General features: G+C 40.6%; 2 protein-coding genes across 4 annotated transcripts; both read right to left on the minus strand.

The window, feature by feature from the left end:
* Window positions 1-436: 436 nt before the first annotated feature.
* Window positions 437-3,713, minus strand: LOC311018617 (uncharacterized protein). 2 transcript variants are annotated; one of them, XM_084017652.1, is made up of 6 exons: window positions 3,671-3,713; window positions 3,447-3,587; window positions 2,380-3,042; window positions 2,111-2,281; window positions 1,469-1,570; window positions 437-1,385 (listed from the first exon to the last, which is right to left on the minus strand). In XM_084017652.1, the coding sequence occupies exons 2-6, from the start codon at window positions 3,567-3,569 to the stop codon at window positions 1,251-1,253; spliced, it is 1,194 nt and encodes a 397-aa protein (XP_083873778.1). In that variant the 5' UTR covers window positions 3,570-3,587; window positions 3,671-3,713; the 3' UTR covers window positions 437-1,250. The 2 variants fall into 2 exon arrangements, with proteins under 2 accessions (XP_083873778.1, XP_083873777.1); XM_084017651.1 differs by lacking the exon at window positions 3,671-3,713 and having other exon boundaries at window positions 3,447-3,663.
* A 594-nt stretch (window positions 3,714-4,307) lies between these two features.
* Window positions 4,308-13,534, minus strand: clpxb (caseinolytic mitochondrial matrix peptidase chaperone subunit Xb). 2 transcript variants are annotated; one of them, XM_084017587.1, is made up of 15 exons: window positions 13,295-13,534; window positions 12,632-12,708; window positions 11,580-11,740; window positions 11,337-11,451; window positions 10,183-10,337; window positions 9,894-10,053; window positions 8,928-8,969; window positions 8,158-8,334; window positions 7,840-8,004; window positions 7,179-7,267; window positions 6,899-7,063; window positions 6,506-6,805; window positions 6,101-6,193; window positions 5,907-6,013; window positions 4,308-5,781 (listed from the first exon to the last, which is right to left on the minus strand). In XM_084017587.1, exons 2-15 carry the CDS (start codon window positions 12,684-12,686, stop codon window positions 5,691-5,693), a joined length of 1,875 nt encoding a protein of 624 aa, XP_083873713.1. In that variant the 5' UTR covers window positions 12,687-12,708; window positions 13,295-13,534; the 3' UTR covers window positions 4,308-5,690. The 2 variants fall into 2 exon arrangements, with proteins under 2 accessions (XP_083873713.1, XP_083873714.1); XM_084017588.1 differs by lacking the exon at window positions 8,928-8,969.
* Window positions 13,535-13,761: the final 227 nt, after the last annotated feature.

Consider the following 13,761-nt stretch of genomic DNA (forward strand, 5'->3'; position numbering starts at 1 on the left):
TATTTCTGACATTATCAATAATGATTTTTAATAATATTTATGGCATATTATTTCACACGTTTAATTTTTTCATTTTTTTTACCATTTCTTTCCCTCTCTTTATGATCTTATAATATGAAATTAAGCAAAATTAAAAAAAAGATGTGAAAAAGTACATAATCATGATTATGATGGTCTTGCTGTAGGATCTTGTCACTAGACCGAAACAAGGAATACTTCTCCCATCTAAGAAACACTCCAAGTGGTGCACTAAGGTCTCGTGAACCTCAACAGTGCTTACCATTTGGCATCCCTGTTGAATGTCAGTCAACATCTGTTTGACCTGTACTTTTGATATATTTCTGTGTTTTGGCAGTACAGTAACAATTATTATAATTAAATTATAATAATCTGCATCAACATAGTGGTAGACAATGCATACATACAGTACAATAAATAAACATAACAGATTGATTTTATTGGAGGAATGAATCATAACAAAATTGTGAAAAACCACAACACAATTCCTGAGATACCAAAGACTCAATCACTTGTTCCCTGGAGCTGCTCCAATGCCATCCTGTTTTAGTAAGTCTGAATTTCAGGGTTAGGCCAAATGTATACATATAGCAGTTTGTGGCAAGTTACTGATATTTGTACCAAGTGTGGCATCTGACATTTTCCTTTTGGGGTTGCAGCCTTTTAAGTGAAACATTATCTCAACCAGAGGTCTTTGTTTTTCAGGCCAAGGACCCCTTGCCTCACGGTGGAGGGACCCCCTTTTACATATAGTATAAAATTGTGTATAGAACATATTTAATTTCTACATCGCAATTTGACCCCATAACATTAAACAGGAAGATTTATATTTGCTTATTATAGGTTGTATTCATGTTAATGTATATGTTTGTACATATTTACATTTTTGTGAGAAAAAAGTGTGGGGTCAAATCATTTCTTGGACCCCCTGCAGTAACTCTGCAGACCCCCTAGGGGTCCCGGACCCTCTGTTGAAGATCTCTGATGAAGAGCAAAATATGCCCGTCTGTACCTATTATATTTATTTACCTATCATTTCTAATTGTACATGAATGTTTTCATTCTAGCCCATATTTAGCTAAGTTGCACAGGTTTTATGTTAACTCTGAGTCAGAAGGCAGTATCTGTTAAGTATTCTATTTTGACCACACTGTATCTTATACTGTATAATAGTAGTACATTTCACACACTGTAGTGTAGAAAATAATCCATTCTCCATACAGATGTTCTGTTTAAGCCATGTGTGTCATGAGTTCTTCAAGAGCCCTCTCACGGTGATTTTCATGCACAAGCAGTACTTCTTTGATTGCACTTTGCTGGAAGCCCATCTCATTAAACTGAGTCAGGAGATGCAGGAACTCAGCAGCCTGAAATGGAATATAAATCATTTATTGATACATATTATGGTATGGTTGTGGTATAGTTTTTAACACTGATCAGCGGGAATCACCTTGCTCTCACAGTTCTGAAACATCTCCAAGGCCTCCTCCACCTGAGCTTCATCATAACCCAACTCACACAGACGGTCACTGGCTACCAGGTATTTCAGGATCTGTTTATAACAGGAAAAATAATTGAGAATGACAAGCTTGTTCTTGATCAAGTACAAAAAACACAAGTTCATTTTCAACATAATTGTAAAGACATTTTTGCTTATAGGGTTTTAAATTAAATATGCTTATATACCGGTACTTAATGTTTTTTAACATTTGTGATCCCACATGAACGTGTAAATAAGGATATTTTGTTGCTTTATTTGTTGTATTTTTTCAATAATCAAATTGTCCTTCAGTCGCTGCTACTCAAAAGTACTTCTATCAACCATTAAAGAGTTGATTAAAGTAATGACCTCCAAATCATGCATTTAAATAAATGTAAGTCACTATCTATTGCCGAATGATGTCACACAATGGTGAATGAGCCTCACTGATGAAAGCCCTCTTGTTTTTGCAGAATTTAAAACTGGGTGTCTGTGGCAACATTCACAAATCAAAAGCTTTGAAACTGTTTGAAGCCCTGGGAAGTGAGATCCATAAACACACCTGAAAATAACCTTTTTTCTTCATAAGCGCTAATACAAAGTGGTGCCTACCTTTTCTGGGCTGTGATAGCCCGTCTTCTGCAGAGCCAGAATAGCTGTGCGTAAAGGGTAGCCCTTCTCTGTGATGGTTTCAAGTAGCTCCCTCTCTTCCTGGCTGAGTGCCGACAACAACTCTGCTGCTGTGTCAAAGAAAACCCCACGAGAGCCACCGCTCCTCAGGGCCTGATGGCAAGGGTAGAACAGATACCAATAGAGGGTTATGAAAAAGAGGTAAGAAATTATTCAGATTTTTTCAGAGACACTGAAAGAAAAAAAAAAACCTTCTGTCTGCAGTTTTTGACAACGGGCCCTGCAGAGGAGGGTCGCTGCTGCTGCAGCCTGGGTCGAGAGGGAGTAGGCGGTGTGTTCATGGAGTACTTCCTGCCCACAGAGCCCAGTGTACGCTGCCTCTTTTTGGCGTTCTTCTGCCCGTGGGGGAGGGGGCTGGCCGGCTGGGGCCTGTGCTGCTCCACTGCTCGCAGAGGTTGCCTGCAGTCATGAAGACAAGGTAAAGAGCCTCTGTGGCCTCTGAGGCTCTGAGGTGAGGAAGGCTTACAGAGGTGAGTGGAAGGACCATAGTGCATGTCTTTGACTCTGGAGAGCGCGTCTCTGGGTGTAGCGCTCCGGGGCCGCTCTCTGCTCTTGATAGGGCGAGGTGCATCTTCAGTGGAGGAGGCTTCATTGTCCTCATGGTAGCCATCTTCATCCTCCGAGTCTGAGATGCAGAACCTGACCTGAGTGCGATGGTGCAGCCAGCGGGTGTCTGCAGAGCTCAGGCTGTGGCTGCGGGGCCAGGGGCTCTGGGCCCATGTGTCTCTGCTCCTGTGTTTGGCCCTGCGCCTATCCTGAGGGCTGCTGAACATCAGCCAGCAGGGAGGGCAGGATGGCACCCGACAGACTGGCTGTTGCCATGTTAAGATCCATCTCTCCAGGTTGAATCCGTACTGCAGCAAAAAACACACAAAAAATGATTTTCAGTCACACACTTTTTACACTCCAGCCTTTGACTTCATCATAGTAGCAAAATACATTTGAAAAACAGCAATGTCTCCTATAATAGAGAGAGAAGGCATACATCTCTACTGCCAATATCTCTAACACTAGGCAAACTCACACCAGAACAATATTGATGAATAGCAATACAGGTAGGAGGCTTAATATGTATTATTGATTTTAGGGTGAACTGTCCCTTTAAATATAAGGCATAATATACATTTTTCTTTCTAGGCTGTGACACATCTGATGTAATTATGCATAAGTTGCAATTCAACAGTAAGTGGACAGACAGACAGATACTTGACAATGACCAGAAAGACATTAAAATGAAGTGAATGCTGGGATGTGTGACCTCAGTGTCTCGTAGTATCAGATGGCAGTCCGATATAGTGATGTCTGGAGCCGTCACAAGCTGCACTTCCTCCTCCAGAGGACCCAGTAGGGTCTGAAAAGGGACGTCCTCCAGACAGTTCATTTTCACCAACAAACAACCTGCATTAGAAGAAAAACACAAGCTTTCCTGAGTTTTAATGAATCACACCAGACCTTTATTGTAGTTGTATTGACACTTACCTTTGTCAGGTGTTCTCTCCCTTTGAAGCAGTGACGAGTGTTTGGAGTAAATTATTAACGATGATAAGCCTCTTCATCACTAAGCCTCTTACATCATCACAGGAGATGTTTACCAATACTACCCCCCCCCCCCACCAAGACATCCGTTGTAATCCTACCTACACACATACAGTAGAAAAAATGGTGTATTTAATATTTTTAAATATACATTTATACCCTAGTAATACTAAACAATAAAATAGCACCAATAATGAATCATTTTCTTATTATTTTATGTTTTGCTATTAATACATTAATACAAGATGCATTCTCTTTTTTTTTTAAATGTTTTATAATTTCCATCTTTATTTAAAGCCATGTTTCAGACCATGAGACTTTGTCATTTCAATCTGGACTGGAAAGGGGATTAGGAAATGCTGAGGTGTTGGAAAACAAAGAACAGAACGATACTTTCCAGAGATTAGCAGATTACATTAAGGTGATAGCATGGCAGGATGGAAAAAACATTGTGATGTCCGTCAGTCATGTCCTGCTCCAGTGATTCGTTGTGTTGAGAAACGTTTTGTCACAACCGGACCACTTTAAAGTGTGCATTTGTCCCTACAGACAAGTTAAAAGGTAAAGAACACTTAAAATGCTGTACAGAGATTTACATTTTATTTATAGATTTTCAACAACCACAATAAATTTAAGAGTCACAAACGTGGGAACTTGGGGGTGGGGTGGTTACATGTTCCGTAACAGACCTCTGAAAACAGAAAAGCTGCTTTTAAATTTAGCTAAAAGAAAAGGAAACTTATAAGCAAAAGGAGAACAGGTCTATTTTAATCTCATGTATTAGCACAAACAGCATTTTAAAGAGTACAGCAGTGTGGTTCATTTTAGTCTGAGAGCATTTAGGCGTGATTACAACTGTGTATTGAGAGATGCCATTTAGTAACAGGAAAATACATCACTAACATTGAGGTGGGTTTCCAACGCTGGGGCGCACAAAGAAAATAGAAATACCTGCACTTTTCAGAGGGGTGTCCGACAAAGCCGGTTTAAAGTGGCATCCAGCCAACTGTGAAAACATTTATCAGTCTGATCCCGACAATGAATGTCAGATTTCAAAATATAATTCTGTCTTGTGCTGTATATTGGAGGACTAAAAAACAAAACATCAGAGGATGCTTTGTCAACACTTCAGATTTACCTGGCTAACCTGTTAATCCTGCTTTTGAGACCGCCTTCTGACTCAATCCTGTGAGAAAGAGGCCTGAAACTAAACACAGACACATTCCCTAATGGAGGGCGACAAGAGGAAGCAAAACACTGAAAAAAATAACCATTCTGGCTGTTTAAAAGGTCACCATTATTTTGCACCTGCTGTTTTAGTTTGCTGGTACATTACAGTTCACAATGTGTTCTAATTAGAGGTCATGTCGTCCAAAATGCTTACTAAGCAGCGTACCGGTTTTACTGTGAACACCATTATTACAATGGTGGTAAAGAAGAAGACATCAGAATACTGATATGCTCATGGAATATTATGCCCTTATGATATAAGGCATTACTTGACATGCTTACATCACATCTACAAGTTTGCAGGTCCACTTCTTTCAGGTGGACAGTATGATCCCATCATTTCCATTTGCTTCCTTTGCCAACACAGCCCATGACCACAAAAAAGACAAAACAAAACCAGCTACAAATCCTTTTGTGAATAAAATTGCATTATCTTTATATCGATAAAAATGTTACCAATCCCCAGAGATTGAAATATTTTATAAAGGTCCACCCTGCCAGTGCACTGCCAGAAAATTAACATCTGATGCACCGGACCAAAGGTCGTTACACTCTCTTAACTTGTTCATCATGAAAACACTCATCAGTGAAAACCACCAGCTTTCATTACCTCTACTACAGTGTCCACTGTCTATTTGTGAGAGGCTATAGCACAACCCAGAGTTGGTATCCAAAGGTTTACGTTGATCTAATGACTTCAGGAGACTGTCTTTAGGTGAAATGAGTGACATGAAGTTCAATTGTTAGCAGCATCCGCCTGCCGAGGCCAGTTCTCCTCCTCAATGCCTGAGTCATATTCTTCTTCTGTAGACTCCTTGGCTGGAGCTCTGGAGAAATGCAAATGGAAACAGACCAGTTCAGGTTTCAAACTACACAACATTGGAGACCAGGTGAGCTGGCCTTAAGGAACCTGATCTCTTGACATGACACACATGTAGCCCTGGGAGCTGACCTGATATATCTGGGTTGGGATTTTCCTTGGACAATTTCTTTGTTCAGCTCAACAGCCATGATGTCAGAATGGGGCACCTCAAACATGGGCTCTAGAAGGAGCTTTTCCTGTTAGAAATGAGGACATGTTTAATGATTGTCTTACATCAAAATTACAAAGAAATTAAGTTTGATTCACATAAATAAATCACATACCATGATGGACCTGAGCCCACGAGCTCCAGTTTTTCTCTCCAGAGCCATCCTGGCTATGGCCCTCAAGGCATCTGGAGTCACATTCAGTTCACACTGAAACAAAACACACAACAGTCATTGAGGTATAAACAAATAAACATTGGGACATACATGTCAAACAATAAACCGTGTACCAGTAGAAATACTGGGTTGATATCAGGAATGTGCACTTGTAGGTATTTGACTAGATGACGCTGCTTTGTGTTGTGGTAACAGCTGAGCCGGAGCCCCCCTCGTTGAAACCCCCACTGAGAAAACACTCATCCAAACCAATGAGGGGGGCTTCGTTTGTTTAACACAATGCTGCTGCCTGTCTGACCACGGCTTAACACTGTACTGGAGTTCCCACTGCATTAGAGCCCTTACTTTGTCCATGCTGAACAGAGCCTGGTACTGGGGCACCACAGCGTTGCGTGGTTCAGTCAAAATTCGGACTAGCGTTTCTTCATCCAGGCTGTGCAGAGGAACAACCACGGGAAGACGGCCAACAAACTCTGGGATCATTCCAAACTCAATCAGGTCCCTGGCCTCGACGTGCTTCAGCAGCCTGTCCTTCTCCTCGATCTCTGCCACGGTGTCCGTCTCACCGCTGGTGTTGGCCAAGTCTGCGGCCGCCGCCGCACGCCGGCCTTTCCCCAGGTTGGAGGGAGTTCCAAAACCCAAATACTAAAGAGTCATGAAACATGAAAATCTAATTAAAGGCAGGTTGATGACAAACATTAGCGGACAGTCGGTACACATGCGCCGTGTTAACTTTACCTTTTCATTCTTTCTCCTGCTGATGATTCTGTCAAGTCCGTTGAAGGCACCGGATGCAACAAACAGAATGTTTGTCGTGTCTACCTGCACCGTTTCTCCCCTTAGTTTCCTGGAGTTTTTCTCAGGAACATTGACGATTGTGCCCTCCAAGAGTTTAAGTAACCCCTGACGGACAGGAAAATAACATAAATGTAGGACGAGGAAATGCATCCTGACATGAATGTCTTTAAACAAACTGCAATAATAGTTTTATTTAGTGCAACTCAGGTTGAATTCTGACCTGTTGGACTCCTTCTCCTCCTACATCTCTCAGCTGATGGATTCCAGGCACACTGCCAATCTTATCGACCTCATCCAGAAACACAATACCTGCACATGAAACACAAGGACAGAGCCAAGACAGCTTTAGGTTTTACATTTCAAGATTACTTTCGACAGTCCTCGTCTCTAATAAACTGTTTGTGTACTGTGTGTACAAAATAGGATTTCAGCTTAACTAAATATATCCCATTTTAATCATGTTATAAGGGTTTCAATGGGAAGAAAGAGCTCAAAAGTTACAGGGCAGCAGTAAGTCAGGCATGTAATAAGGACACTGATGTTTAGTTTTGCTGATCCCAGTTTGTTTTTTTTACTTCTTCCTCTTCCTGCTAGTATAAACAACTAGATTAAGCCAAGAACACATTCTTTACCTAGAAAAGTTTAAAGAGGTTGTAGCTGAATATGCAGCAATTGATGTAAAAATAAAAAAAGATTTAATATTTACAAGTGTATGGGCTCACTGAGTGGTCAAGTTTTTCCAAAAATATTGATATGCCAATGTTTTATAGTTTCTATACCATCAGTAACAGTTGTTGTTGTTGGCGAAATTATCTTAAATGAGCGCAAACTATAGTGACTGTGTTGGTAAAGTGTAAATACTGTGTTGTCCCTCTGCCCACCTTGCTGTGCTTTATCCACTGAATAGTTGGCATCCTGCAGCAGTTTGGCAATAACCGACTCAATGTCTTCCCCCACATATCCAGCTTGAGTTAGTGTGGTGCAATCGCATATTGCAAATGGAACATCCAGACAACGTGCCAGTGTCTGCGCCAACAGTGTTTTTCCTGTGAAAAACAAGAAAAAGCATGATCAAATTTATTTTGACAAAAAAAGGCCCACACTCACAAATTAACCGCATCGTTAAGAGTGTAAATCTTAATGATTTGCATGTCACTGTGCAATATTACAATATAACACAACGTCAAAACAACACTAACCTGAGCCAGTTGGACCTAGAAGTATGATGTTGCTCTTCTCCAGTTTAATGTCAGTGTGTGTGGAGTCCAGGACTTCCCCGCCCCTCTTCTCCTGAGGCGCCTGCTGGCTTGCCTGTTGCTGCATGGACGCTCCTAGAGCATTTCCATGAGGACTGATCCCCGCAATCTGCAGCAGTTCTGCAATGTCAAGAAAAGCCACAAGGGTTAGCTTTGTGACTGAAAAGTAAGAACTTCTCTAGAAACTTTTATTTAAAACAGCCCATTACTTGATGGAGCACATGTCATATTAATATTTCCTTATGCAGGCTACAAATATGGGAGCCCTAGACTGTGCCAGTGTGGAGTTACTTAAAATAGAAAAAGTACAGATGAATGTGGGTCACTGGGTTACATTATCTTATTCTCTGGTCAGTCCAAGATTAACAAGCATAACTGCATTGCTTCATTTTCGGTAGCTTATTTGTACACATTGTAAATCAGTAGTGTCTGCTCCAGAATTGCAGCTCTACTTCCCACTTAATATAAACTGCATCATCCGGTGTATTGATCAATCATTTTTGTTCTGTGTTTGAAGGTTGAGCGTGACTAGAAATACTTTGCTAGAAACGTCTACCTGTGAAAGGCAGAACGAAGCTCTGAGGAGACACAGCAGTCTGTACATTTTGGCATTTGTACAACTCGTGAAAATAATGACATAAAATGCTGTTTTGAGTTTTTTTTTTTTATGTGGCCTCTGATAAAGACAACAGTAAGGAGGACCAGTCACTTACTTGTGAACCTGTACTCATCCTCTCGTCTTCTCATCTCTAGCTCTACAGGAAGAGGATGAAAGTACTCAAATCAATAATATCATTAATCATTACCGTTATGGCATTATCACTACAGTCCAGCAAATACTTTTATACAGTTTTTTGTGATATAAGTATTGAACAAATGCCAAATAATACAGATTATTATAATGATATCATGTAAGGCCACTGCTGCAACCTCATCAGTTATTTGTGTAGATTTTATGAGTAAATTACTCTTGATTATGCAACATCTTAATGTGTCAGTAGTTATGTATTACTTCTGTATTCATGCATGAATGCATCAACAGTTATCTATTGCATTTATCATATCTCTTATAGATATATTAATTCCATATTTAAGATTCATTTGGAAAAAGGTGTTTGATCAATCCCAGAATCATATTGATAACCCAAATGGTGGCATCTACAGTGATTTTCCGATTTTAAATGGCAGTTCCTGGTGCATGCCATTCCACCCAACTCTCTCTCTCCCCCCATATTTCCTGTCTGTCTCGGCCGTCGAGCATGGAATGAAACCAACAACAGAGCCCAGAAGTAGGTCAAAGCTCAGCTCTGCACATTTGAGTAAACCAGATTTTGTCTAAACACAAAAAGGTACAGAACATTGAGCTTTTGTCAAAATCTCTTGATGCCAAAATAACCATGTTTTCTTCTTTCACACTCACAAAAGAAAATCAGTTTTTCAAAACTTCCATTTGCTCAGACTATGCTGATAGCCTGTTTTGAAAGCGGAAAAGCATCATTCAATTGATTGATTCAAGTGGAAATTAATATAAAAACATGTACATTATGTACATAATTGTTTAAATGTAATCAAAATGACACCAGACATTAGAAATGGCATTTTCTAATGCAGAACTGGAGGAGAATTACAGCAATAATAAGCAGAATGAAGCAATATCTATAGACGACAGTAATACTGACCACGAGGTGTTAGAGAGGGCTGTTTTTCCACCTCCACCTGCTGTCGACTCCCAGCAGGGATGTTGTTGTAGATGCGCTTGTAGTGATTGTACACTGCAACCGCTAACACCTTTTTTGCATAGGACTGGCCAACGACGTACTTGTCGAGGTAAGCATATATCTGGAAAGAAAGGTTATTTATACTTATTATATCATAATACTTATTGTATTCTCAAATTACAAAACAACATGGAACATTTCAATGAATGTCCTTTAAAAGTATATTTGACTTCCTGCTTCAATTTCTCACCTTCTTAGGAGGAGGGGGGGGTTTCTGTGCAAAAGCCAGTTTTACTGCCTCCGCAGCAGATTCTGGCTCTTTGTTTAGCCCCTTCTTAGAGTCCGTTTCAGACAGAACCACGAAGAAATGATGGCATTTCTCACATTTGACAAATCTTGTTGATGCTACAAAAGAACAACACCCATCACATTTAATAATGAAACATTTCCCAATCTGGTTGACATACACATTTAAGAATTGTAAGCAGATCATTAAGCTGAGTGACACCATTTCTTAACTCTGTTTAGAATGAGAAGGGGTGCAAATAGTGCTGAAATTATGAAATGGCCAAAAATGGTCTGCTGCTGGTCCTGACCTACAGGGAAACTTGCTGATTCATCCACACGATGCAACAGGATACATGTGGAAAACAAATTGCTCAGACACATACTGCCTAGTTAGTTCTCTGGTACATTTGCTTTCAAAATATTTGAATGAATTCTCTCTTTACAATGCACTTCAATGTGACACTTAGTCTCTCACCAGGCTGCTCTGTCACTGCTACTGATACTCATGGGTTATGTTGAGATGACAATACACTGCTGCTGCTTGTATGCATCAGGAGTTGAAAAACAAAACAAAAGACAAACCAAATATTGTCTGTGCCTCGGCAGACGGACACAACAGGTGGTAGTTTCACTACCTAATCACGTTCTGCTTAGTTCTGTGAGCTTTGAGTATTATTCAGTTGACAGTATTATGTGTAAGAAATAACTTTTCAAAGTATTAAACTACCTTTCACCTCGTCTCTGTGGGCTACGAAAAAAAGGACGGGCCTTACTATACACAACAAATGAAAGGTACAGGACAAACCTATTAACTTGGAAAGATAATTCCATGTTCCATTCCATGTTAAAGCAAGTAAGTAAGTAATAGGGAATTAAAATGAAAAAGGTTGAGGGTGAAAGTGATAAAGAATATTTCAACACAGACATGTGGATAAGAATAATAATCTGCTAGGGCTTTCTACTGTCTGCTTTGTTGTTTTTAGTTTTTTTTTATTCAGCCAATGCACAAGTTATCGTTTTTTTCCTCCTCTTAATTTTAAGGGTTCTATATGAATTTCTGGTCATCAGGTCATGTCTTGGTAAATCTGGTTGTTGAACATTAAGAAGTTTACTCACATACGAAGGTCTCTACATGCGTGCACGGATCACCACATTTAGGGCAGCGTAGCTGGCTTCCCCCCTTGCCTGATCCTCCAGAACCAGAGAGCCTCTTCCCCTCACTGATGTTTTTCTGTGTAAAAATGACTGCGTCAGCACACACATTAAATGACATTACTACAATCTCTTCCATTTACGTAGTCATGTGTAATGCTTCCATGTAAGAGCGATACAAATGAGATGTAACCACCAAGGGATTACCTTTCCACCATCACCTCCACTGTCCTTTGTTGTGCCATCTTTAGCAGCATAGCAGACAGCAGTCTCTGAAAACGACCTCACCCGTACCCGGGGAGGTAAATTAGTTTCTCGAGAGGCCTGACGACTCAGAGAAAACAGCTGGATCCGGTAGCAGGACAATCCTGTAAACACAACAGCAACATCCCTTTAGATTCCTAACAACAAATGGGACAGTGATCATGTCATCAAAAATAATTTTGATTGCCTTTGCAACACATTATCCTGAATAATAATTCGGCAACAAGAAAATACCAAACCAAAAAAATATAGATATAACTTCAATTTGTTGTCCAAATAGAGCTGAAATGAGTAGTCAATCCATTGGCTAATCAACGGAAAAAGTATCTGCAAGTTTTTTAATATATACACACACAAATAGAATTTCACTCATTTCTGAAGCAAACATACCAAACAACAATACCAAGTTTCTGGTTCCAGCTTCTCTTAAGTGATTATATGCATTCCCCCCCCCCTTTTTCATATACGGTATGATAGTAAAAAGAATATCTTCAGGCTGTTGGTAGGACAAAACAAAACATCTACATCTGACAATCTGCGTTGGCCATTTTCCACAATTTTGATACATTTGTAGGACTAATTCATTTATCAGTTATTAAAAAAAAAAAAAAAAATCTGCAGTCATGCAATTCATGGTTTGGAGTTATAGGTCCATAATACCGGTATGCATACTTGCTGTAGCTGTTGTACATTTTGTACTATACATTGTATATGTTAATTAATGCACGTCTCAGGTTGGTAAGAAGTGTGCTTATTTATAGCAACATAACTATTTTGTATTTGTATTTGATGTGTTATTACTTCAGAAACTATGAAAGACTGGCTGATGTAACGCGAAGTAAACGAAACACCCGACTAAAGACGTTTCCACCTGCTGTTGACATTACGTGACGGACAAACAGCAGCCTGAGTGAACTGCAGACCTGCTTCACAAACCATAGCATGTAGCACAATGTCATGCAGCCCTGGTAAGGGCTGTACGTTCCCTTTCTTACCTCTGTGGGCACTGTTTATGAACAATCTGGCAGCCGAAGTGCATGGACAGGACATAACTCTTCTTTTGGCTCAAAATCTGAAAACAAACAGAAACTTAGCGTCAACACTGCATACTGGGGAAAGTGGGGGAGTGGGTCGACTAGCCCGCAGCTAACAGACAGCAGTAGCAAACAGCAGAGGCCGTTCAGCGTTCAAACATTTCATAACTTCAACGTCACTGTTAGCATTAGCAGGTCATTTACTGGCGAAGGTGGCCGCCAGTGCTGCTTACTACTGTGGAAATCAATCTTGATTAAAACTACCTGGAATGTATTGATTGGTTGGGCTGTCGCGGCCAATCGACTCATGCTATCAAACGATTGCAAGCTAAACAATGTAGCTGGATGGGTTATATAAATAAGTAACTGTTGGCTACTTAAGCTAGGCCCAAGCCAGGGCTACCTGACGTTTCTGCCAGTGGAAATGGCTAACACCCCTGGCTGGACAGACAGCCAGTGTTGCGCAGTGGTTAATCTGAGAGGCTTTACCTTGATACACATAAATAGCTATCGTTAGCAGTCAGGCACGCAGGCTAACGTAACTAGCCAAATGCCTATCTAAATTCTAACATTACTACAGCAAACGTCGCGGAAACATGTCAATAGCTTGCTCGTTTTACTCACAGCACACGATGAAACCAGTCGCGTCTTGACAGCCCCTTCGGAAAAACAAATCTACAAAGTCAGTGCAGCGTTGACTCTCTTGTTTTAGTTTGACAGGTTAGTGTGTCTTGCTAATGTCACGGAGCATGCAATAGTAGGCGTTTGCTCCTCACGACCCAAAATGATGTAACGCTGTTATGAACTAGGTCGGTTACCCAGCTAGCTGCTAGCTAGCCTTCTCTCTGGGTACCGTAGCTAGCAGAAGGGACTTAATCAGTGTACACGGTTTAAGCAATGTGGAGGCCTCACGTATGTCTATGCAGTTCACACCCATCCATATCTTCTGAGATCGAGTAGCTAATCCAGGGGAGGCGTCAACAGCTGTTGCGTTCAAATGGTCCACGTAATGTCTGTGCACTTGATGTTACGTTTGCGTGATACTCGTAAATGTGTATGCTGTCCTCAACCTCATTGGATTTTGAGGCCGC

This window comes from Eutrigla gurnardus, assembly GCF_963514095.1.
Source record: "Eutrigla gurnardus genome assembly, chromosome: 9".
NCBI classification, from domain to species: Eukaryota; Metazoa; Chordata; class Actinopteri; order Perciformes; family Triglidae; genus Eutrigla; species Eutrigla gurnardus.